This window comes from Haemaphysalis longicornis, unplaced genomic scaffold (genome assembly GCF_048455015.1).
Source record: "Haemaphysalis longicornis isolate Haplotype H1 unplaced genomic scaffold, Haemaphysalis longicornis Haplotype H1 scaffold_5, whole genome shotgun sequence".
NCBI lineage: Eukaryota > Metazoa > Arthropoda > Arachnida > Ixodida > Ixodidae > Haemaphysalis > Haemaphysalis longicornis.
The window spans coordinates 195,987,163-196,013,909 of record NW_027526385.1 but is presented as its reverse complement, the minus strand read 5'-3'; the positions used below and the strand labels follow the sequence as shown (position 1 = coordinate 196,013,909).

The 26,747-nt window shown below is 43.8% G+C and overlaps 1 protein-coding gene and 1 long non-coding RNA gene across 2 annotated transcripts; both read right to left on the bottom strand.

The window, feature by feature from the left end:
• Positions 1-4,833: 4,833 nt before the first annotated feature.
• On the bottom strand, positions 4,834-6,919 carry LOC144139584 (uncharacterized). Its single transcript, XR_013316283.1, has 3 exons — positions 6,861-6,919; positions 5,704-5,827; positions 4,834-4,957 (listed from the first exon to the last, which is right to left on the bottom strand). It is a non-coding gene; the product is annotated as an uncharacterized LOC144139584 (long non-coding RNA).
• Positions 6,920-10,069: 3,150 nt separating this feature from the next.
• LOC144140068 (uncharacterized) lies at positions 10,070-25,237 on the bottom strand. The gene is made up of 7 exons (XM_077672268.1): positions 25,111-25,237; positions 16,949-17,370; positions 16,462-16,500; positions 15,900-15,932; positions 13,189-13,288; positions 10,951-11,066; positions 10,070-10,270 (listed from the first exon to the last, which is right to left on the bottom strand). Exons 1-7 carry the CDS (start codon positions 25,172-25,174, stop codon positions 10,070-10,072), a joined length of 975 nt encoding a protein of 324 aa, XP_077528394.1. The 5' UTR covers positions 25,175-25,237.
• Positions 25,238-26,747: the final 1,510 nt, after the last annotated feature.

Below are 26,747 nucleotides of genomic sequence, written 5' to 3'. Positions count from 1 at the left end.
CAATGCGCTTTGTCGGCTTTCCTCCTCAATCGAGTGGTCCGGGTCTCTGTTCATGTGTTACACTGACGGTGAGACACTGACCGAGGGGAAGGGTAACGGACAACCACATGTTTGTACGCAAGAATAGAGCTGAAAGGCTTCCTGGTTTTAAATCGTCGTGGGACGGATGCATGCCGTTCGTTTGGAGGAAGAAAAGCTAGAATTGAAGACGCATCGGCCCGAAGACAAGCGCGAATGGGCGTGAAAACGGAAAGCTGCTGCCAACACCATTACCACCCTAAAGTTACAGCTTGTCCAGTGGCGGCGAATCCTTCTGGAAGAACTATAACTTACCCGCTTGGAACGCCGGCGTGAGCCAATATAACTTCAGATTAAGGGCTTTCGCAACAAACTTTTCGACCGGGTATGTCACGTTTATGCACGCTCAAATGACCGGATAACGGTTTGTCCGTGCACAGGTTTGTAGTGGGGAATAGTAGGACAGGGGAGTGAGGCCTGCACGCGCAGCTATAGGTTTCATGTCCGTACTGATGGATGACATGTCCGTTGTGCTGGCGCAAAATTTAAACGCGGACGTTAAACGGCCCCATAGCACCTGTCCGGTGTCCTTAGTGCTAGAGCGAATTGGGGTGTTGTGTTATACACACAGTAGGATGCTTATAATGCAGGAGGGACACACGCAGCTCCATGTTTATCTGAAAGAACAAAGTTTGGGTCCTTCGAAGGTTCAATCAGCTAACTGGCTAAGAATTATCCTCCATCGCCAATTACAAATATGTGTTTTGTTTCGTGCACACCGTTGACGGCATCCAACTCCGAAGGTCATAATTCTTCACAAATTTAAAGGCCACTAACTTTGTCTGATAACATTCACCCTTTCCCTTTCCCCCAATCCCTCTTCGTACCCCCTCCCCCTTGGAACGAAAAAGCGATTTGACCTTTTACTGTGCCAGCCGCAAAGGGCACCGGATCTTGGTAGGTTGAAGGAACTCTGCTACTTTTGTGATAAATGCGTGCACAATTTTTGGGAAGTCTGGAAGCAATGTGAAAGATATAGCTATCGCCAGAACGCAGCGGCACGGTGTGATTTCTTCGTCGGAGCAGAACTATCCACCTTTCGTTTCTGCTTTGCTTTTGGGGCATTTTAGCTTTCGAATGCGTTTCAGTTTGCCGCAGAAAAGGAGTGGCCAAGTGCCACTTCACAGCTGTAATGACGTACGTCCACCGGTCGAAGAATGCGAAGAAGGGAGAATATGATGATCATGAATAATCTTGTAATGAGAAAGAGAAAGAACGTTCTTGAGCAGGTTTCTACGTTATCTGACGGGTATAGAGCAGTAGTTATGACTGAGGTACTACGGGACCTCCTGTTCTAAGTGCTAGATATATTTTGCTGAGTGTACTTTGAAAGCATTGAGAATTTTCAAAAAAGTTATAAATAACGCTAACAGCGAACGCTACGAGGCGTTTTCTCGCTTAGTACTTGGAGGAGTAAGCATCGCCTAAAGGAATACACAGGCAGAATTTAGAAGGACGTACGACACCAATACGAATATTTCTTACACTTCGTGCTCGATGCCGAGAAAAACTAAGTGTACTGTTTAGCCTACCTGGTGATCCGGTGACACTTTTGCCCATTATATCGCATATACAAATGTTTTATCTCTTGGACCAGTCAAAAAGTCAGAACATTTTCATAGTGGACAGAACCGAAAACACGTACGCTCGATGCAGAAAAAAATTAGCGCCAATCCACCCTGTGAATATGATTGGAAAGCACAGCTGTAAACGGCACCCACAACGACTACCCATACGACGTCACTTCAGTTCACTCACGTACGTGGCTTTACAAATAGTGAAACCAGAGAGAAGGGAAATGCACTTCACCACATCCTCTATTACTTCAAAGAGATATACTAGTTAGGGTAAATTAATGCATGATACATGAACGGCGGTTGGTTGAGTTGTATTGGTGTAGCACATGAGTGGAAATTCTTTCTTTATAAAATAAATCTAAAGCCCGGTGTTAGACGATCTCACTTCTCCGTCTTTGCCATCGCCGATGGAGACGATGAGATCGGCGGCAGAGACGAAGGAGGAGCAGCAGGAGGAGAAGAAGGAGGAAATACTTCTATTCAGATTTCTGAACGGCCCAGATTGCGGCCCAGCGGAGTGGTTCCTTTTTCACTGTAGCCCATATTCAGTCCGCGCCGCCTGTGCTCTGCCCGCCAGCTGAAGCTGGGTAAGCAGAGAGAGGGTGGACAGCAGCATCTCCCATTGGTCGTGTTGGATAGTTGACGGAAAGAGAGGAGGATACTCAGGGCTAACGTCGCATACCCGGATTATGTGGCAGAGTGTTCCTACTTCTGCGCAAAATTTACATTCAGCGTCGTAGCGATTCGTGTGCATTAAGTGAAGACGCGTCGGGTGTGGGAAGGAGCCGGAGTGTATGAGCCGTAGGGTAGTTTGCTGTTATATGAAAAGATCAGGGTAAGGTGAAGCTAGTCTCTGTGTCACAAGGCGATAATGGTTGATTATGTCCCTGAACGGCACAAGAGGGTGACTGTCCTCGTGCAGCTTCATAGCATGAGGTGGGGGCAGGGGGGGGGGGAGGAAGGAAGTAAAAGTGCCGGCTTGGTGGGCGTATTCGTTGCTCTCCATGGAAACGTCAGCGGGTGTCCAGGTGAGCTGAATGGAACTTTTTGGGGAGTGGTTAGTTGGTTTTAGAACGCGCCGTGCAGGTCGGGACACCAAACCCGACTGGTAATTCCGGTAGGCTTGTTGAGAATCGGCGACTACCTTACGAACCCCTGGTTGAGTGAGAGCCAACGCGATGGCTGCCTTTTCTGCTGCCGTGTCTTCGGTGTTGGGTGAGGCACAAGCAAGGAGGCTGGTTCTTGGGGTAGCCACGATGATGGCATACTGGTGCCCGTGATATTGGGAGGCGTCGGTGTAGACAACTGTATCATCCCTACCGAGGGTGGTGTTGAGCGCGAGAGCCAGTAAATTCTTTTATTTGTTCGCGGGAGTTTTCTGTTGACACCAACGGTCGCGAAAGAACCCTTGGACGGTAGAGGTAATCAGCTTTGCTTTAAAAACTTTAATAGTTTAAAGCATGAACCACTCTTCTTATTTAAAGAAGTCGGCGACAGGACAAGTCACGTGATTTATTGTTGGAATTCCCAGATGGGACTGGAAGGTTTCAGGAATCATGTTAGATTAAGATAACCTACTAAGCAACAACCTGTCTCTCAGTAAAAAAGACGTTACCCTTATCTTTTTAACAGTTTGCTTTAATTCTACACGAAGCCTGTGTAGCTTTTGGTAGCTTGCGCAAGCAAAAAGTCGAGCATAGAATACACTTCCACACTAATGACTGCACTACCGAAGTTACTGAATGTTATCGCTGTCACAAGTCATCCCAGCGAGATGATACACTCTGGTGTGGCCACCTCTGATAATTGGATGGCAGTGACTCGCTCCAAAAGTAGGCAAAAATTAGAGACATTATTCACAAGAATACCAACATGACATGCATGCTCAGTCCTAACACAGCCGTCAACATAGCAGCTGGCGTAGGCACGAACGGTTCCCATTCGAACGAGTTGCTTGCGTCTCTAGCAAGCGTGTTTTGCCGACCAATGAATAACTATTGCTTGGGTTTTTCTTTCTAAAAGTGGCATTAAAAGAAGCAATGTCCTTGTCTGCACTCATGGAAGTATTGAAAAGTAGGAAGAAATTTTAGACATCTCTAATTCTTGGACGTGCTTCGTTTGAATGCCGAAACGAAAAGTTCTGCTCCCAGCATTGCGTAGCCACATTGGCGAAAGCGGAATAGGTGGTACAAAGTTTTTCACCGAAACCTATTCAGGAAAACAACGTGGTTCTTTTTGACATTCCAGCATTCCTAAAGGGGCCAAGAACCTAACCTGAAACAGTTCCTCATTTTAAAGGGTTCTTACTCATTCTAACCCAGAACGTTTATGGGAAGTGTACTGCCATCCTTGGTATGCAGTGTACTCAGTGAATGATATCAAATTACTTGCTTCATTTCTGAATATAACGCTCCAAGGGCTATGCAGTATACTCAGATAAGTGAGCTCAAGAAGAGCTCGGGTAGCTCGAAAAACAATGACATACGGCGGCTGTGCCTTTGGTTTCCAAATTCTCGTCACTTCTTACATGTGGTGCACTGCAAAAAATTTTCCCTTCAACCCATCAAATACTGCTGTTACGTGTAAACATGAATGGGTTTGAACAACTTAACTAGAGAGTGAACAAGAACAAGGCTTCAATTTTGTTTTTCGTGTTGCCTAAAACGTGTAAAAGTTTCGCAGTATCATAAATATGGGTAGCGTGCCATTTTTTTACGGCCATTTCGTCTCCACAGCGCCTAATTTCTGAACATACCTTCTGTTCTGGTAACGTAGGCCCCACCAGTATGTTGGGTGCCGTACTTAAAGTACCGACGTTTTGACAATGGAGTTAGTAAGCGAGGAAATATTACCCTCCGCGGTGGCTCAGTGGTTAAGGCGTTGTGATGCTGAGCACGACGACGCGGGTTCGATTCCTGGTGGCTGCGGCCGCTTTTATAATGGAGGGGAACAGCAAGAACTCTCGTGTGTACGAGATTTCGGCGCATGTTAGAGATGCCCAGGTGGTCAAAATTAATCCGGAGCCCTCCACTACGGCACGCCTCATCTCCTGCGTTGTGTCGGTGCGTTAAAACCTACGATAAATAAAGCTAGGAAATGTTAGGGTTGAAAACCTTCCAGTTCAAGGCAACAGGTTGGAATCAGAGTGTTTATTGTGTTGTCACCGGTTATGACAAAATGACTGTTCAAACTGCGTTTATTAGTTCTTCTATGTTTTATTTACTGGTACCTCCATACATGGAGTTCTGTGGTTAGGGGAAGTCCTTTAGGAAAACAGGACAGCAGTGCCCTTTAAATGGAACCTGAAATATAATGAAAATGATGTATAAGGCACAGCTCAGTAATATGGCGCTTTGTGAGCCAAAATAAACTTGTTGTTCATCCGGTTTCATTTTTTGAAACACAAGCTTTCAAACAGTGCTATAATCATGGCCACCGTCGATTTTCACCATCAGATACCCTTTACGTTGCCCTGGCGTCTCGACTCATGCGTAACAAGCGTAGGGCAATAGCATGTGCAGGCATAGCAAGTCGAAGATTTTATAGCAGCTACGATTAGTATCATTATATTTAGGAAAGTGCATATGACGTTTTTTAAAAAAAAAACCTTCTGGATTGAAATTATACCAATGTTTTCTTTGCCTCGTCGGTGGTTAGCCCATGGCAGTTCAAACTGCTTGAATTAATATCAATTACTTCGAAAAATTGGTTATCAGCCCTAAAAATGGTTCGAAACTTAGTTTCATAAAAACGTCGTTAATTTAAGCGTAATGGTACAGACTAGACATAAAGAAACTTGATCGGAATGGTTATCATGATTATTTCTTTCCATCTTGCGCAAGAGCCTTCTGTAGTTTTTTCACTTGCGTGCTCTTATCGTTTCAGAATCATATTTGAGTTTCTAGGTTACGTATTCTGCCATAGACGGTGGCCAAAAGTCAGTCAAATTGAACTGCTTGCATTTTAGAGTTTTTATCCAAGAAAACTAAAGAGAATTCCACATAGCGGTCAATTTTAAGCATAATAGCAATTCATACCGTACACTTACAGAAAGCAGAAACGGCAGTCTTCACAGGGTTTCCTATTAGATCCCCAACGAGCCTCACCAGGTCACACAAGAGATTCTTGAGGGTCTCGTGGGGTACTGTTGTGAAAAGATCCTTGAGAATGCACTGAAGGTAAGTTGGAAGGGATGTGGAAATGAGAACCTTTTCAGATGCAGAAGTCTATCAAATACATGGGAAATATATTTATATGGGAATTTGTTGCACAAAATGTTAGTTGATTAGGCTTCAAAGCGTCCGAGCGAATAGGCTTCATGGGAGGCAATTTGTTCTCCTGACGCTTTCGCCTTAAAGGCCACTACAAGCTCTCTCGTCCATAAACTGAAACTGCTTTGGCTGACAATCTATGGCGAATATATTGCAGTTCAAATTACGCATTTTTTCCAAGTGATCCATTGAAGTGATCAATGGATTCGAAAAAATTGCATTTAATATAATAAAAAGCTGTGATCACTACGAGTACATAGTTCAAAATAATTAAAACAGCGTCAAATAAGCCAAATAAAAGCCAGATCACCCAACGCACATGTTCTTGCTTGGTACAGTAATGTTTGCTTTAAAGATTTACTGCTCTGTAGCTCTATGAGAATCCACAATTATAACTTAACCAAACTTCCACTCGTTGCTACAACATGGGTAGCTGGAGGTTTCGCATAATATGTTTGTCTTAAAGAGTATACCTTAGACAATTGCGTCGGTAAAAATGACACGAACAGGTTCTTCATTCGCGCAAAATAGTGGCTCAAAGTGGTTTTCTAAGACAGTGTGGAGCACGTATTTTGATCGCATGTTCGCAACTTTGATTGGCGTTCTTTTCAAAAACATTTTTAATGGTCATATAGAAATTTTGAAAATTGTACTTTAATGAATATTTCTTCCTTCGAAGGAGCACAACATATTTATATTGCAGCAGGTTGTATGAGCGTCATGTATCAGCTTTGGTTTCTTTCGTATACTAAGAAACCTTAATGGAGTGGGGGGGGGGGGCATCACCACACTTTTATCTTGCAAACGTGGCTTAGTTAGGTGGAACTGAAAATTCGATGCGATGTTTTTGCTCATAACCTAGTTTTTTACTCCATTTCTTCCGTGGATGTCTTTTTTATCATGAAGCATAAAATATGCGTAAATAGATACTTACGCCGAGTGCTTGAGCAAGGGACTCAATAATGGAGATCTGAAATTCAAGTCAAAGCATTCGTCAACGACATTAACACACATCAGCACTGAGCGACAATATTGTAGCTCGGGATTTTCCAGTAAAGAAAAACGTTACTTGTTATTCGGCGATCAGTAATTTCCTTTGAATTTAAGGAATTTGACGCACACTGGGTACCACTGCACTTCCAAAATACATCGGTACTACAATACACGCGCGTTGGCGAAAGAGTAGGCCAACAGTTATTCAGGGGACAAATCTATCGAACCTTCGTACGACCTAAAATGCTTACTTTGCCTTAAATAAGTACATGTCCCGTTTAAGGCTGTGTAATAAGATAAACGAGGCCCATAAACAGTAAAACAAAAATTATGGGGCAGATACGACAGGATAGTTAGGTTTGTTCGGCGGCCCAGCAAACCGAACCAGACAAAAATCTGCATTCAAAACGTTTGTAGGTTACTCAGGTCATCCAGTAAATGGCCTCTGACTTGCCGACACTGCAATTAGGGTATTGAGATATAATATTAAGTTCTTGATTTTATCTTGTGTTTTGTGCTCTGGCATGCGTCTCGAGACTCATGTGAAACCATGACGCGTAACCTGTCAATTGTCGTTTGTTCTAAGTAAATCGGTGTAAGGATTTCCACAATAATGATAACAACCGTACTTCTATGTTATTAAAATAATCATTTCCAGGACGCCACAGCACTCCCTGCGATACGGCGATCTCAACACTACGATTTAAACTAATCGCCATCTAATTTATTCCTGACGTCAGCCAATTTGTGTCCAAGTGCCATCTAATTTAATCCAAGTGCCATCTAATTTAATCCAAACGCCATCCAATTTACTCCTAATACCAGCGAATTTAATTCAAGTGTCAACGAATTTCTTCTTGGGCCAACCAAATTAATGCAGCTGTCAGAAGGTCGTTCAGGAGTGTTTTGTGCAAAATTAAGGGCAGCTTTCCGGACTTCGTTAAGCGTGGTGGGTTGAAAACGTAATGTTTCTGGATCCACTATGTGGAAAATATCTTATGTGCACCGCTTAATGGACATTCACTAACACGCGTAGACCAAGAGAGCGTATTTTTTTCATCCGCTGGTGCCGCGTAGTGGGAGCTGATCGTCTGCGACAGCGCCGTCGATAAGTCACGTCAGAAGCATCGTCTGCTCATCGCGTAGCAATGTCTTCAGGAGGTCCTTTGATAAAAATACATGACCTAAATGCCCTTTGCATTGTGATTTTCAGTAAATGAATGCTCTTCTGCCATGTTAAGTAAAGTTTCCAAATTAAATTATCGCCTGCTCGCGTCAGAAGTATCGTCTCCTCGCGAAACAACAGAGAGTTTTAGGATAGCCGAAAGCACCACTTTAGCGCGCCCATAGCGTTAGCGGGCACGCTAACCGTTGCGTAATGAGGCGCTATCCGTTTGCGATAGCGCCGCGGAAACGCTAACGTCACAGCTAAAACGCAATACTAAAACTCTCTAGCACCCTGGCAAGTCTTCTTGCGCAACAATACGAGAGCAGACGACAGTTCTTACGATCTCTCAGGCGATCAGCAGATGGGACTAACAGTCAAACAATACCGCTCTCGTTGTCTGCGCGTGTTAGTAAATGTTCATTAAGTACTTGAAAACGAAGCATCCCGTAACAAACCACGCGCAACAAAGCCCGCAAAGCTGTGCCTAATGTCGCACAAAACACTCCTGAACAATCTTCTGACAGCTGGATTAATATGGTTGGCGACCGGATTAAAATGGTAGGCACTTGAATTAGGTCGCCGGCGCCTGGATTAAATTAGAGGGCGCTTGCTTTAAATTAGATGGCACTTCGAATAAATTGACTGGCGCCTGGGTTAAATTGTATTGCGAATGAATTCAATTGAGCAGTAATATCTCTAGTATCCGCCTACAGACCGCTACTCCTCCTAACAAGGCGGTAATGTCTAATTGCCTTATTTGACCTCGTGGTTATTTTCATCATCTTTTAACTTTTGCTTCTCTGGCTGCGTTCAATTTTGCAGATAGCATAGTAGAGAGCCTACAATGGCAAACATTTCTGGCGTTTGACGTAACAAGAATTATAATGGAGGCGCAGCCACTCCCGCAGAATAAAACTTTGTAGTGGTTATCCGTACAATGACAAGATGCCGATTTTAAAGATAAAACGCAATATCATAACTGTTATCCCATTAAAAGTAGTAAAGAAATACGAAATATTCGGCTGCAGAGCACCTTTTGCTTAAAAAAGTCTGTTGCAAAATTAGTATGCATAAAGCTGGTTGTGGTATAGTTTTTAAGTTAAGACAGCAACACATTATGCTGTCCTTCTAACTTTAACGATTTCTTGCAGAGGCCGGTTTTCGGCCGTCTTTGCTATCCTTGAAACAAGGCTTAACATGGCGGATGAGCCACTAAGCCGAGAGAGAGAGAGAGAGAAAATGACTTTATTGAAGGTTCTTGTGGAGGGTAGGGGCCTCGGCCACGCAGGGCCTGCCCTTCCTAGACGACAACGAGTCCGTATAAAGTAGGAAACATAAACGCAGCCTCTCTTCGCTCCGGTATTCTGGCTCGGTATATACCTATCATGTTCGAATTGCCAAGGACAGGAAAAATATAGAGACATTTTACTTTGCTGTTCTTTTAATTACTCATTTGGTTTCACGATGCTCAGTATACTCATTAGGCGTTTGCACAAATCACTAACATTCGTTTGCAAGTTGAAGGCCGCAACGCATTCCCTCGGTTCACTTTTATTTCCTCACAGCCATTTGTAATGTGTTCGTGTTAGGGATGCGGCAAGTGTCGCAGTTGAGAGACCCTGTACTACAATTTTGTTTCAAATTCATTCACTGTAGTTCGTTTACAGCAAATTTTTGCCGAAATTTAATACGGGTTCGAGAGCCTGCCGGATTTTAGTTTTTGAGGCGTCGGTCATTTTGTGCGCCTTTCCTTATTCCCGCTGGAGCAGAATTTTTTAAGTGATGGCTTATTACGTTGAGGAATTTTATCTGCACGCCCGGAACTCAGACAGAAAGAAAGCTGGGTTCCAAGACTATTCATGACTATGAATGTATGCGTTCTTTGGAGAGTTGTTCAATGGGAAGTTTTCCGAAGAAACGGAAACGAAAAAATTGCTTCTCGATCAGACTTTCTTCGTCCCAAAGCCGTTAAAAACCCAGCTTTAAGACATATATGATGTGACATTGATAACTATGAGCAAGCACACGCGTTCACATAACCGGAACATTAAACTCTGGTAGGCACCGGTTCTAGTTGGCTCGTTGAAACGCCGATATTCCGGAACGTCAACTTTAGATGGAGTCACGACACTTACATCAATGGGTTTTCCTTTCTCACATAGCTTAAGGGTCTTGTCCAAGCACTGGAAGAGGAAAAATTTCTTAGACGTAAAAGAAATTATAACATGGTATGCTGGTGAACAGCATTACACGCGGCCTTCAGTCGATAGAGAGATAAATAAAGGGAATGTTTAATTGAACAAGAGATGGTGGCGCATAAAGTAATTTTGTGGCGCTTAGTTGATAATGCGGGTGGAGGACAAGACGCAAGTACTACTTAATGTGGACTTGCACACCGCGTGCCCTCTATTTATGTAATTTTTCAAATATTTTGCATTGTACTTAATTTTGAGCGACAGGTATTGAAGTAAGCCTGATATAGAGTGCTGCAGCTTCATTATTAATTTCGAAGTCACAAATTACGTGGTGATAACAAATGGGCCATTCTGTAAACGTCTCAAAGTAATAGCAGTAAAAAAACAAAGCATTGTTAGGTGTTGCGCAGGTGTCCCCGATCCTGGGTAGTTTTCGTTACAGCGAATCACTGCTGATACAATTTCCTTGTTATTTTTCTTGTACCTGCTATTTCTAGGCATACACCACATCAGAATACACTTCAATAAAGTTTGTTACAGCCCGAGTGCCCGAACTGATGCACTATAGAAAGAAGAAAATGGAATTTGAAAACAAGTGTTCACGAAAGTACATCATGCAAAATGAAGGAAAATACATAAGTATAGTTGTAAAGAAGACAATAATTTACCTTGCCCAAGCTGTTTGGGATCCCAATCTTAATTTCACCCTCACATGTGCCGTTGGCAATCGTTGTGTTTTCGCCGCTTTTTGTTTCTTCTAAATATTTTTCCGCAACATGTACCACTGCAAATACAAGGTTTGTCGGGTTGACACGACAGAACTAGAACACTCGCATTGCGACTTCGAAAGAAATGCATACTCGAAAAGAACTTTTTCATGTATGCTGCCCACTACTGTGACGAAACTAGTCGGTGCTGCCTGGTCTAATTACATACCTACAGCGTATAATATAGCGCACATCAATAAATACGCAAATAAATTACTACTACTGGCCGCCGTTTTGGCAGCCTGTCCAACGAGACCATGTGATGTGTCAGTTTGTCGCCCTACAACACATCCGGCTCACTGCCGATTCCGCCTGCCTGCCTGTCTGGTCTATAAGTGGTACAACGAGTAATATTTTCTTTTCTTTGGTTTCCTTGGACCACACTGACGTCTGTCTGTCAGCCCATCCATAAACATACATAAACGCTCAAATGTATCAAGTAGAGTTACAGCTGCGCACTACAGTAGAGGGACAGGTGGGTGTTAGGTGTACAGGCTTATTTTCGGGCTCGCTATTCCGCCAAAGCGCTTGCGGCAGTGAAAAGAGCTGCGAGACATATTTCACAGGTGACCTCACAAGGCTGCTCGGGTCTCACCACCTGTATTTTCAATGTGGTTGTCACATCGGAACGGCATGTGTTTCCTTTCATGAAACTTAGAGCCAGGCTGGGTGGGTGCATGCACGAACTCTGGGATCATGCGTACAAGGTCAACTGCCTAACAAAAAATATTTTGGCCTATACTCCATCCAAGCTTCGAACTCTCGTTACGCCCCGGCGGAACTATGGTCACGTTCTGGTTATTTAGAAGTTAAAGTTGATATCAGGCTCATTGTTCATTTAGCATTTACATAGAAAGTAATAAATCAGGTGTGCATGACCAGTGTCCCGTAGGATTTTCGTGTCCGTGGGCAAAAACACCCTGCGTGTAAAAGCAAAAATTGTTCCAGGATCTGCGTCATCCCCCATCAGGCTTTCACAGCTGTCAACGTTAGGCGGCGTCCGTGATGAAGGATATGGTTTGTCGTATCTGTGCCAACGACGGGAGCCGCAGGGACATGGGAGGAGGGATGGCGTGCGGGAGAAAGAACAATGCTAAAGACAGCGGCAAGGAAAGGCCGGCTGCAAGCATGACGGCAGGCAGGATGACGCATGCTACGGAGCGTACAATACGGCAGAAAGGGAATCATGATTTTAAGTGTACAACTTCGAAGGCACGTACTACTCAAAATTCAAGAGAGACTTTCTGAATAGACAGTTCTAGGGTGTGTGATCAGTTGTCGCATTTGTCTTGCCTTCGTGGGTGCTCTTCTCGGGCAGACACTTGGTAATTTGCATGACGTCGAGGCTCTTAGCCGACATGTCCTGCTTTAGTGGAAACCACGCATACTTGATACAACGTTTCGATTGGCTTTAGCATGTTCGTTTGTTTTTGTAAAGGTGTTTTTGCGCATAAACCACAATTTCTGGTTTCGCTGGCCAAGCACCACCGCAGGGCCGGAAGAGGCTTGTTTTTTTATGCTATTTTCACAGATGTTCGTGTCTTGTTTTAAACTCCGGGATCAATCATTTGTTTCCTCTCTGGTTTTTACCAATCGAGAATAACGAAAGCACACGTACTGGTTTTAAGAGTAAACTCCATAGTGAGAAGTCTTTCTTACACCTAGATATGTTTACAACGGCATTTTATGACATCAAGAATCGGCGCAACCGTTTCGTGAAATTGAACAGTGCAGAAATGGTGTTTCCAAAGACTATGTTTACCATCCAAGGAAAGCGGCGGTGCAGGCTCATAGAAGAGTAAAGAAATATCTAAATGGTCGTTTGTAACCTTTAAAGATACCAGGGCATACATACGACGCCCCGTAGGCCTCAGGAAAGATGTAAGTGCGAAAATAAGCTATAATACTAACATTCTCGCGAGAACTAAACCCAGTTTTTCCTTGCCAGAAAACGTTTGAGGGCAAATCACCCCTCACGCACTCTTTCCTCTGATGCGGGTACATAACACTCAATTTCCACCGCACAAAAAGGTTTAACGATGAGATTTATTATAATTTGTGCTCAAATATGAAATGTGTGAGCCTACCTTATTAACTATGAAAAGCCCAATCAAGATGAAATCAGTGTTACAAACCTACCTCCAGGTACAAGCTTGCCAATTAGGGCCACGAGGATGTCTTTCACCGTTACAAAGAAGGTCTTGGGAGTCAGATTGTTGAAGAGGGAAGTTACAGTGCACTGCAAGTAAGCAAATGTCATGCTGAAAAACTGATTCTTTCAAAAGTCGTTTTTATACGTTGAAGGTGCATGGCCACTTCACTTATTGCTGCAATGACACAGCCAAATACCTTGGTACTAGGTTTTATAGACAATGAAGCCTCCAGTCTCTATCCATCAGTCCTTGAGTAACAGGGGGTCAAAGGAAAAGACCACCCATTGAGATATCTTATCTGCTTTAAAACAATTAATTTTAGCTGTCAACAGATGTTCTCAGGCTATTGAGTGTCAAGTATCCAAACTGCATTACCCCACTCGTAACTTTGTCAGCACATAATTTCCTTCTTTGCTGTTATATCTGGGGAAAGGGTGCAAAGATGTGTGGGAAAAACACGAAAGTAACAATTTCAGATAAGCAACAAAATACCGTCTGAGCCAAAGATACTTGGCTAAGCACGAATTGGCGTTCACTCTGCGGCACCTGCATCCGTTTTTTTGTTTCAAAGTCTAATAAATATTTACAGTTGTGCGCAATTGGGAAGCGTGCTTGCAGTAGCTCAGACATAAAGTTGAGCCACTGTTTGCAATATCGCAACATACAATATGATGACCCGTAATGGGCTTGTTTAGTTAGAGGCAAAAATTTAGTCAGACAATTATTACATTTACAAATGTCATGTCCGAAATTATATGGGTGGATGCGTGTGTTCATGCTTCGGCCTCAATATAACTAAATAATTGTACGAGAGCTTACGGCAGAAGCAGTCTTCGTCATTGGCCCATCTAACTGAGTGCTTCTGTGTGTTTTTGCGAAGAATTGGATTTTTGGGTTAGGGAAAAAATTCCGCAGAATGACTAGCGAACTAGACGGCGAGTATTGGTGACGACGCTAGATATAAATGCGAAATCTTGGGGCTAACCTCGAGCCGTAGTATACTTATCCGTAATATCGGGCCTCGGCACACCTGCTTTTGCAGCGAATGAGGACGCCAGGCCAGCGCAAACCATCACTGACAGCTGATTGGTTTTGTGGTAGGAAACTTTAAAGTATCCAATGGAATGAACATGGTCCTCCTGGCACCCCGCCAAGAGGACCATGTTCGCTACCCAGAACCGCGAGCAGTGGCGGTCACCACGAGGGTTGTTCGTCTTAAAGGGGCACTGACACAAAATTTTGAAGGCGAGATAACTTCGGAGATAGATTGGTGGGAACACATATACATCATCTGCAAAATATCAGCGGTGAATACAGCCTAGAACATATTTAAAATCAATTTTGAAGTGCGCGAAACGCAACCGGGCGGCCAGCAGAGGACCACGCGCAAGTGTAAATAAACAACATCCGAACACGTCACGAGTTTGTGTTTGCCGCTTCCGCACTGCCGGCTCGCCGCTCCATTCGGAGGGCCGGAGGGCGGAGCTTCTGCTCTCGAGAACGAACGACCCGATCGTTGGCGGCGGAGGCGCCGTGATTTCGTCAGCTCATCGGGCAGCTGGCCGCGACCAAAGTTCTACAGCGATTCCAGGCACTCTGTTTCTATTACTGTTTATTACCATTGGACGCGGAAACGCGCCGGAGGCACGAAAAGCCCACTGAGCAAGCCGCATGGTCGTTGTGCAGGCGGCGGCCACGGCCGCGATAGTGGCCCACGCCGGCGCAGGTAGCTCGAGTGATAGCTTGTTACCGCTGCACGAAATTGTCCCCAAGTCCCGACCATGGTGGCTTACATGAGAAAGGAGTTAATGGTGCCATGGCGGGTTGCATTAAAAATTGTCATCTGCACTGCTTACGAGAGCGGCACTCGAATATCCGCCGCAGTGCTAAGCCGAACACATCTGTAGGCGGACCTGTAGGCAGACCGGCCGGCTGCTCCCAGCGCGCGTCTTGCCACCCACCGTCTCGATCGTCGCGCGTCGTTCGTTAGCCGCGAGCGTTAGCATTTGCACTCGCAGCGCCTGCGTCACATCCACGGTCGCTTTTTAATTAGGCGCCTCACGAGATCAATACGGGGGGGCATTCGCAGAAACTGCCGTCGATGCGGATTCGACAGTGCTACGGCGGCTCTGCTCTGTAACTGTGATATCCCTCCGACGGTCACGTGGTCAGCTTTGTTCACACAAAATCCACAAAATCCATCGTTTCGCGGCACTCGCTGAAACCGAAACTGCGACTGGCCGCATTGAAAATGCCTCTAATTAAACAACCGTCGCACGCTGAAGCAAATGAGGTTTCTACAGGTTATAAGTAGGTCACTAGCTACTTATCGCAACAAAAAAAACAAGATGCAAAATTTTTGTGTCAGTGCCCCTTTAACCCAAGAGTACGTGTGAGGCTGTTCCGCTTAAGCGGATTTATTTTGGATTGGGTGTATGGAAAACAAAGCAAACGTTCACACCTTGTTCGGCATAAGCAAGACTTAGTGTTAGCCGAAATCATCTTAACGGGAGATCGCTGTATTGAATTACTGCCTTAAGGCAAGAACGTGTTAAGAGGGAGGTCATGTCATTTCAACCCCTGCAAGTTTATACCGCTCCAGACTTGCATTTAGGTGAAACAGTGAGACGAACGTTCGCCCATGCAAAAAAGAAGCCCAGCGGGAAAAAAAGTATTGTTCTTAGCAAACTTCCTTACATTCACCAATGTCATAACTCCTGGAATCAGCGTCTAGAAGAGAAAAAACAAAGCAACAAAAAAGAAATGCTTAGAGTTTCCACACGAACTTACTTATTGATAGCGAAATACAGATATTTAAACACCCGAAACGCACCAACTTTTCGGTGAAAAATTACGTGAATAAATGCACAGCAAATGAAATTTAACAATCACAGTTTTAGTACAATTTACTGCCGCAATGGTCAGCCAATCGGAAAAATTTATCCCAGATATCAACTAAGTCACAATACATCAAATGCTATGTAGGTGTCGTATATAAAAGAACTTTTGTGGTAATTTGAGGGACGTGATGCTCGCAATTGATGCTGCAAAATACACAGGTCTCCGTTGTATTTGCTCCTTCGCGCAGACAAATTTTCAAATGTGAGTGTCTGTCAACTAGCCCAGATAATTATAATTATAAAGTAGGAAGTTACTAGTTTGGTAGCGCCTTTCCGAGTCTTAAACCAATACGCTAACCAAGGTCTTAGCCGTGGTAAGAAAAACACAACAGATTGAGGAAAGGGACTAGTCTACTTACATTCTCATTTTGGCACAAATCCAGATTGGCTTGCAGGCACTGAAAAAAATGAGTGTGTAATTTAAAACGTAATACTTAAGGGCACACTAAAACGCATTTCGAAACGGCGCGCCTGTCATACGATATTTTAGCTTACGTTCTATCTGTCCCAAGTTCCTTTAATTTCAAAGACGCCAAGTATCTGTTGCGGCGCCTGACCAAGAACTACGTTTTCCGTTTGTGGTTGCGGACTAAATGCTGGAGAACTGATACCTTGAAATCTGGCCGGAAAAATATCATAAAATAAACCTCATAAAAATATATTTAAACATATAAACATAAAAATCATAGAAAACATACATAAACATAAAAAACATAAATCATATCATAAACCTCATAAAAAAACACCTGCCGCAAAGCTCATGTCTAAGCTGAATATCCTCGAAATCTTCACACGATTACCCAACAATAAAAGAATGCCTAATATATATCAACAAATTCCACATACCTTGCCGATTCCGAGCACGTCAGGGAGCGTAACTTGAATGCAGGAGCCGTTTTCAGGCGATGCCTTATCTGTACTGCCTGTAGTTTCTGAAGCTTTCTGCATGTTGTCCTGAGGAGTGCTAGACGCATCGGCATTGTCTCCATCTTCTGCACTTTCGCTACCTTCTTCAGAGGTCGTCTCAGATCCATTAGATGAACCACTGGTGTTCTCTCCATTTTCTTCCCTTTCACTAACACCTGTGGAGGTCGTCTCAGGAGCACTAGTACCATCGGTATTCTGTTCATCTCCTCCCGCTTTAGTACCTCCTGTAGAGGTCTTCTGAGCGTTAGTGGATGCATTGTTGGTCTTTTCTGCACCTCCTGCAATTACACTAGCTTCTGTAGAGGTCGTCCCAGCACCAGCAGAGGAATTATTGACCGCCCCTGCGTATTGCACATTTTCATTAGCTTGTGTTTTCTGAAGGCCACCAGATGCATCGCCATTTTGTGAAGTTTCTGACGATTTCAAAGGATCTGCTGTGGGCGTCTCAGACGACGTAGGCATATTCACCCCTGTTTTTGGATCATCAAAAAAGGTCTTACAATCAAAGTTCCTGCTGTCACTTCAGTTTAACTGAGTTATACTAAAATGTCTATGCCTCCGTGAGGTACCTAGAGCCAAGCACATACAGTAATTCCTTGTTTTGAGGAAGTCAGCGGGACGGCAAAAAATTTCGTTATAACCGTTATTTTGATATAAGCGACCACTTATATAAGTGGTTCAGCTTTACTTGCGCCACAAGTGCGAGGCAAAACTTAATTCAGGTGCAAAAAAGTCAATGAGCTATGCATGCTTCATTTTCTTGCTGGGCGCGAGCAATCCCCGCTCCAATTTGACCAAGCAGTGACCGACGTCCGAAAGCCTCGCAGACTGCAGAGCGACTAAGGAGGGGAAGGAAGTGACCACTTTTATATGGGGGGGGGGGGGGGGTGTCATGGAATGTTACGATAGGTTCACGCTGCAAAGTGCGGCAAATTCCGCTGCTCGAGAGAGATTAAAGTTTTCTTGTTTAGCTCGAATCTGAGGTTGTTTGGTTGATCTCAAAAAACAATTAACCGGTGGCTCATTACACGTAAACAGCGCAATCATGAAACCTGACCGTTTTTGCACTAGGGGCTTTGAGTGATTACTGGGCGTTTTTTTCTCAACGTGTGCAACGGTGAAGTTTGCTAAACAAGATTTTTTGGGCGCCCCGCATCTCGATGACACATCTCATTCGACGTTTCGAGTGTCTGTGTTCCCGCACCTTCGCGCCCACGCCAATGACCAATGTCTTGGCAAAAATTTCAATCAACCCGACCACGCATTTGGGCCATTCGTGTAAAGTTGGATGGCGCAAATCGAGCATGACTGCCTTGAGTAAATCGCCAGGGATACACCAGCTTGTTAACCCGCCATGTTGACCACCCGTGTCGCCGCTGGGTCGCCGGCACTGGGCGACGCCTCCGCTCGCCACTTCGCTCTAAACGGGTCCAGCTCTTCGTGCGCTTCGAGTAATGCGGCCTAAAATGCATGCGTTTGGGTTCGGACCAGAAGAAATTTCAAACAAAGCGAGATTTCGAATAAAGCGATTTCGTTGTAACGAGGAATTACTGCAGGTTTATTTATTTATTATTTATTTACAAGATACCTACATCGCCACGAGGGCATTTTTGTAGGGGGGACATGCAACATGTACAGAACAGAGTATACAAATACATTTATACATCCATACACTTTTTCAAAAGCACTTATTCGTAGTGATTTAAAAAAAAAACGAACACCACACTGATCATAGGCAGGAGAAAAAAAGATCGTTATTTTGAAGGCTAACCAATTCCTCTGACAACATATTCCAGTCACTTATTGTTCTAGGGAAAAAAGAATTGGCAAGAATATTTGTACTGTGGGAATACTCTCGCACTTTTTTTAGATTATCATGACGAAGTGATATGTAGTTTGGCTCGAGGAGATACCGTTTTTTGTCGATACCTGTACGATTGTAGTAAATGCAGTGGAAAAAGTTTAACCTTACCTTTTTACGTCTGAACTGCAGTGGTTCCCAGTTCAGGGTAGCTTTAATCGCCGAGATGCTAGCAAAAGGGTCGTACTTGTTGGAAACAAAACGCGCTGCCTGGTTTTGCAGCTTTTCTAATCTTTCTATAAGGTACTCTTGGTGTGGGTCCCACACAACACACGCATAATCAAGTATAGATCGGACATGCATAAAATACAGTGTTTCTTTCACTTCTGTGGATGCATCCTTAAAGTTTCTACGGATAAATATAACATTCTACTGGCCTTTGTAATTATGTACTCTACATGTTTATTCCACTTGAGTGACTGAGTTAAGTATACACCTAAGTATTTATACTCTGTGACGCTAGTGATTATTGTATCTTTTATTTTATAACTTTCTTGGGTTATAGCTGATTTTCGTGTAAACCGGAGGTGTTTACATTTCTCGATATTTAGGTTCATGACCCATCCGTCACACTACCGAGCTACTGTTTCTAGGTCTTTTTGTAGCGCGTATGAGTCGCTTAGTGAATTTATCTGCCTATAGATAACACAGTCGTCAGCAAATAATTTAATTTCGGACTTAATGTTTTCTGTTATACCATTTATATAAATTAAGAACAATAATGGTCCTAGTACGCTACCTTGTGGTACGCCAGAACTCACCGCAATAGAGCTAGATTTGTGACTATTTAAAACCGCGCATTGCTCGCGGCCGAGCAGGTAGTTACGTATCCAAGAATGAATTTTATAGTTAATATTCAGGGATGCAAGTTTCTTGTCCAGAAGGTTATGAGGAACGGTATCAAAAGCCTTCCTGAAATCTAGAAAGATTGCATCTACTGGCGTATTATTATCGAGGGCCTGTGATATGTAATGCTGAAATTCTACTAGTTGAGTATTGCAGGAAAATCCACTGCGAAAGCCATGCTGAGAAGGTGTAAGGTAGTTGATGGAGTTGAGATACTGAAATATTGCACTATATATAAAATGTTCTAACATTTTACAGAAAATTGAAGTCCAAGAAATCGGTCTATAATTTTTAACATTTTTTCTGTCCCCCGACTTAAAAAAAGGCGTTACATTTGCAAATTTCCAGTCTTTGGGAACAACGCCTGACTCCAGTGACATTTTGTAAATAATAGCTAAGTACCTTGCAATAACGTCATGGCACTCCTTCAGTACAAATGGCGATAGCCCATCTGGACCACATGCCTTAGAAGTGTCCAGTTCGCGTAAGAGGCGATCTATACCATAAACATCTATAATGATATCATCCATAGAGTGGGTTACATCACTAACGCATGACGGTAAAGGAGCAGTTGACGTTTTCTTTGAAAAAACAGACTGGAAAAATGCATTGAATGCTTCCGCCATTTCAGCATTACCTTGCACAGTGATTCCATCCACTGATAATGACTGTATAGAAATGTCATCTTTCCTGGTTTTCTTTACGTATTTCCAAAACTGTTTCGGGTTTTGCTTAAAGGAGCCATGAAGAGAAAACACAAGTTTGGTTCATTCAAAAGATTGTCTCGTTAGAATCATACTGACACCACTTTTAACGTAAACTTCGCTCAAATAAGCTACATAATTAGGAAAAACGGGAATGGTCATGCGACCCACCAGCTCATTTCCCGCAACAGAACCTATGATGTCACGTGAGCTAAGCTCTGCGATTGGCGGAGGCTGGCAGAAGCAGACGCAAATTAGGTAGAGCTTACAAACTAGACGAACGAGCGATTTGCGCTTAAATTTAGGGCACATTCTTTACAAAGCAATAAGAAGGATGGGACAAACAGTGGAAGTTACGAAAGCACATGTAAACATAGAAGTACTAATGCGTTCTGCTGTTCGTACTGTGCACAGTATGCTTGGTTTAGCTGCACAGCACTACGGGGCTTGGGGTTGTCTCAGACGACACTGGCCGATTGACGCAAGCAACGGTGTCTTACGTGACCCCATTTGTCGAGCGAGCACTGTTTCAGGGAACGAATATTTTCTCCCAGAACAAGAACAAGCCAGGTTTAAATGCTGGCAAAAACAAACCAGACGCTTGCCACGGTATGGTGGCGCCATCTAGGTTACGGAACGTAAAGAAACGCGGGAACAAACCAACACCGCTGTACAGGGTGGAGACAACCTTTGAACGGCCCCGTGCCGCCGCAATTGGGCCAACGGGCTCAACGCGTTATTCTTTTCGTTTCCCACGAGACCTAGCAACGCGAAACAGACAATATGATTCAAACTTCTTCAGTAAACCGCGTTGCGGCGATAATTTTAGCGCGGTTTTGACACAATGACTTGCTTCTGCGGCAAGCGAGCAACTGAAAATGGCGGCGCCAGCGTATACGTGTCTCTACCCTGTACGGCCATAGAGTTTCTCAATATTACCTAGAGCGGAAAGTGTCGCTGCGATCGCACGCCGACATGGGAATTGTGGGTAGTGTGCGAATCGGATTGGCAGCGAGTGGCTAGTACAAAGGGCTATGGATTAGGCTTCTCGGCTCGGAAGTGCTTGTTAGTTCTGTTTTCGGTATGCTTTTCCGTTTTCGGGATGCCACTTTCTGGCATTCAATGGCTATCACAGATATGTCTAAATAACAGCGTGATTAGCACTTAACGCATGTGCTCGCGTTAGCGGCGAGTTTCTTAAGATGAAGGGGTGACCACATGCAGTGACGGCGACAAGCGACGCCGAAAACGTAACGCAAAAGGTACAACAGCAGAGTGCACTGGGTAACAGCGAGAAGCGAAAAAAAAAATAATTCACTGCCGCCAATGTCCGCTGTCGTCGTCGCTCGTCGCTACAGTTCACTGTGTCACCGCTGCCGCTCGCTTGTGGGCTGCTCCTGGCCAGCAAAAAGCGAGCGAGGGTCCCAGCGGCCTGTTATATACCGCACCATACCGCTTGCCGCCGCCGCCCACACTACAGCCACAAAAGAAGCTACGCTAGCCCACACTATCCGTTTTCTGCACACATTCAGTTACGATTTTCACATCGCTCGTCGCCGCCGCTGCGTTTACTTACTCCTTGAAGCATACACTGCCTTGGCAGGCGCAATGGGGCAACATACATAGCAACTCGACAAGCCAGTATTTATTTGCCATTTGAAGCATTCATGCAATTTCATAATGCTTTGCACGCGTACTTGAAGACTTACTTGCGGTAACAGGCTTCGCTTCTACGTTAATTTATACCTGCTTAGACAAAACAAATAAATACAACGGGATTATATCATTCTCGCATCTGTAATGCTGCATCGGCTGCATCGCCTGCCAAGGCGCGTAGCATACGATAATGAGACTAATGAGAGGGAGCAAGAACACAGCTTTAGACAATATAAATAATTTTTTTCAGCTAAATATTACAAAAAATCAAAGAAAACCTCACCCAGTTTGAAGACTGTAAAAACTTAAAAATATATCCGAGACGGCCCGCTGTATCTGGCAGCGTGAGCCAAAGGCAGGGCTTCTATTTTTTTCTTTTCTTTGTAACCCTCGAACTTGTTTTGCAGCATAAGACCTCGAACACAGTGCCTTACACAAAACAAAATTTGTTGACAGCGGCACTTTTGGCAGCAATTTTTTAAACAAAAACTCAATTTGCGTATCCACGAAGTCATTGCCGGCCATGCCATGCCAAACTTCCGGCCGAACTACACACTATGGCGGCACTCATGGAGGCGTAGAGCGCTTCCGCCGAATCACGTTGACGCTAGCGCCAGATTCCACTCTAGGTAAGCTAGTGAGAAACTGTATGTGTACGGCGGATGCGTGAATGAAGGTATTCTAGGCTGCAGAGCGGTCGGTTCCTGTGATGTCATTTGGGACCACGAAAACGCACGATTGAGCGGGAAAATCAAAATTTTAACCTAAATTGTTTAATTTCTCAGTGAATAAAGCACCGTTTGTATCCGGACAAGCGCTGGGGGCACTATAAAACACGAAATCTATCGAATAACACCAGCTTGCATTTTCTCTTCATAGCTCCTTTAAGGCCAATGTTCAACCGGCCAAAAAATTCTTTTTTCGCATTTTTTTATTGCAATCTTAACTTTATTATTAGAGTCTTTCAAAGCCTGTTCATTAAATTCGCTACTATTTCTGCAGAAACGCCTATAGGCTCGCCGGGCTTTCCTTATTATCTTGCGAATTTCCGCGCTGAACCAAGGTTTTTGTTGTTTTTTTGCCGTTAGGTACTTCGATAGTATAAACGTTTCTGTTAAATGTTTTACTTTATCGCGAAAGATACACCAAAGTTCTTCCAACCCTAGGGATTCATACAGCCGAATAAAAATTTCGAGGTATGATTCTAATTCTGCAGAGATAGCCTCATAGTTTCCTTTATGAAATATGAAAACTTGGCGAGGATGTTGCATTTGATTCGAAGCACTAAGTAAGGACAATTCTGCTACAACTGCTTTGTGGTCGCTTATGTCAGGAATAAGAGATACTTTAGATATAATATTCGTGTCGTTACATAACATCAAATCCAAGATTGCGTTCTGCCTGGTAGGTTTAACCACAAATACGGATTCGTAATGGAATCTTAAAGCACATTATGGCACATTGAAAGCCGGCTGAATTATCAATTCGCAAGATGGAACTTTATGCTTGCAAACCTAAACATGGAAAAACAAATTACTTGAACGATTTTGTCTGGTGTTTTAAGGCCTGTGGTATCGGGTATCCGCAACATGCGGAACCAAGTTTTTTCAGAAATCCTCAAGTAAGACAAAATTGTACTGCAAATTTACTGGAAATAAATTGTAAATTTTACACAGAATTACCTGATGAAACCGCTTTTTACGACCAGAAATAACGTAATGGTTCACTGTTTTATTCCGCAACTCTCGAGACACCTTTAAAGGCACACCGCTGGACACGGCCACATATCTATGGCAACCAATGTAGGCTGGTTCCTTTCAACTCTGCAAATGCCCTGTACAAATAAAGAAATTTTCATGCGTACTTTCAAAACAAATTGCGTACTATGAATTGGGGCCCACATTGGTGCGTCTCTCAAGGCACGAATTAATTTGTGCCTTGGTTCGCAATCAAGGCCCGAAATATATACACCACTACACGGAATGTCAGCGCACCTAAAACACACCCACGCATACCTTGTCAAACATCTGCATTTTCATGTTCATTTTCCCCCGACACAATACCCCTTTCTGACAGAATATTATATTACCATTACTGCGATGGCAACATATCAACTTTAAAGGAGCTATGTGGGTTGGAGTAGTTACAATTAGCGCTTTGTCATCGGTTACTCATAGGAAGTACTAAAGGGACATGAAACTGAAATAAATAAATGAGCTCAAACCTATCTTCTCACCAAGATCGTACAACCATGCCGAGTTGTATTTTGTTACGGATTAATACTTTGATGCCATACCGAGTAGTAGTCTCCGAATAGTGTCATAAGGGCATGCGTCCATGAGGGTGAAGACGACAGTAATTTTGTGCTCGCCAATCCATACACGAGTGGTGCACCGTCCTAAAACATTGTGCGTACGGCCCTCGGGGACTCTTACGATGCCGGACGGGGCAGACGTCGGTACCTTTTTGAAACGGCGGCGATGATCACAGCTTATGACCGAGATATTGACACCTCTGTCTATAAGAACGTTTACAAAAACATCATCTACATAAATTTACAACAAATTGCTTATACATATATGCATACACAAATATACATATATGCTTATAAATATATGCATATACATATATACAAATACATATATGCCACCAAATATCAAGAGAGTGACATTTTCGGAAGATTTCGAGTAACGCAGAGATATTTGCTCTAGAAATGATCTTGTCAACGGTTTGTATCTGTAGACATGACGTTTTAGAAGCAAAAATACCTCCCTCATCGTAAATATACGCATGAGAGAAACGCTAAAGAAAGTACTTTGCTTCTTGGCGAAGCTTCCTCGTTTGAGTTGCCGCAGTTTATAAAGTAAATGCTAATAAAAGTACTGTCCCTTTTTTTCAGAGTTAAACCTTACAAGCAACCCTTGGCTATAGAGAATTGCTTAAATTGCTTTACTCAGTTGAACATTCAGGTGTACTGAAGAACTGAGTCAAAGAAATGGGGAATGTATAATTACCCAGTGCACTGATGAAGGAAGCCGAATACAGTACCAGCATCAAAATATACGCCGAAGAATTCATGGTGACTCTGTACCTCGCAGCCCAACTACAAACACGGCAACTCAAAGACAGAGCTTGAGGGGTACCCTAATGTAACGGGCACTTGATTTATTTATAAGGGGTGAACCACATTTCTCAATGCAGCAGTGAGACACGAAAGAAAAAGAACGTAACAGAGTGCCACTGCCAAAAAAACACAGTAAAGAGTTATCACCACAGGTTTTTGTGAAGTGTTTAAAACTGTTTTCCGTAAACCACATAACAGTGGCGAGTAGTGTGCAGAATTGCACGGGTGGGGAAAGAATATTGCATGGAGATGACGTGTGTGGTGACTACACTACATCTACAGCAGTTGACATCCGTTTCCTTCTAACGCGATACACGGGCGCAATCAATCAAGCAGCGTTGATACCGTATCTGCAATACCCACTCATATAGTCTCTTGATACGCGTAAAACTTTCAAGCTAGATGCGTCCACGCCATAGAGCAGGTAGTTTCCTACGTGAACGAAATGAATTCAGAGGCGGTGTTCCTCGAAATGCATTTTCAAACATGGAGAACGACAGCTCTTGCTTATAGCGTCAGCTCCGCAAGTGAAACTTACATGAATGTTTTACGGCACCGGAAAATGGGGAGTAAGTTCGGACTAAGAAAAAACTGACTCCTGCCTTGAGTCGAGCGGCATAGAGATAATATACTGTCTCTAGAGGGAAAGCGCGCCGCTGAGCCAATGCATTGGAACCGTACGACACACAGTGGCAGACATGATACAACGATTTGAAGGTTGCCAGCTGAGTTTTTGCTTACTAAAAACGGCGAAAGCGATGGGTTGTAATCTGGCAACGGGCTACTGTGGCGTTTCTGCGTCCGGCTAGCGAAGCATGTCGGGATTAATTGTAACATGGCGTACCGCTGGCCAGGCGGATTTTGTGTAGGCGGCATCGACAGCATTGCGTAGTTTATCTCCTCTGGGTAGGTAACCGACGTGTTTTCGGTTTAGCGTGTGACTTGTATGTACTGAGACTATTTGAGCAAGGTGTGGCAACGCTCACACAACACTTGCGCGTAAGCTCGAATGCGACTGATCGCATGCGCGGGGACGTCAAGGAATCAGCTGATCCGTACTGGTACGGGGGCGCACAGAAAAAAATGAATCTCCGTCATGATCTCCGTACATTTTTTCGCTGTGCTGCTTTGTTTGCCATTCTGTGACATTTTGCGAGTCGCTCAATGCTTTTCAAATGAAGTGAAGTGAAGAACTGTGGCTTTGTAGCTGAATGTAAAACCTTTGTTGACACACACAAAAAAAGAAAAACGTTATCGCATGGGCCAACGCTAGGTGAGTCGCGGCCCTTTGAAGCACAGGAACGAAAGAGCGTCGTCGATCGCAGGCCAACGGAGTGGCAGAATGCATGCCAAGGGAGTATGCGAAATACAGTCAGCGGCGTGTCCCGTTTTCCTTTCCGTCTGTATTCGTCAAGTTCTAGCTGCTTTCCACCACTTCAAAGGGAAAGCTTGCGGGACTGAATGGGCAGTATTGAATGGCAGTAATTTGCCGCACAGATCGCGCGAGGAGAGAACATTGACTTGTTG

Coding starts and splice junctions, on each gene's coding strand:
- LOC144140068 (XM_077672268.1), bottom strand. CDS start 25,174: ATGAATTCTTCGGCGTATATTTTGATGCTGGTACTGTATTCGGCTTCC. Junction 11,067..13,188: donor TGGCAAGCTTGTACCTGGAG/GTAGGTTTGTAA, acceptor TTGTATTTGCAG/TGGTACATGTTGCGGAAAAA. Junction 10,271..10,950: donor TCCCAAACAGCTTGGGCAAG/GTAAATTATTGT, acceptor TTCCTCTTCCAG/TGCTTGGACAAGACCCTTAA.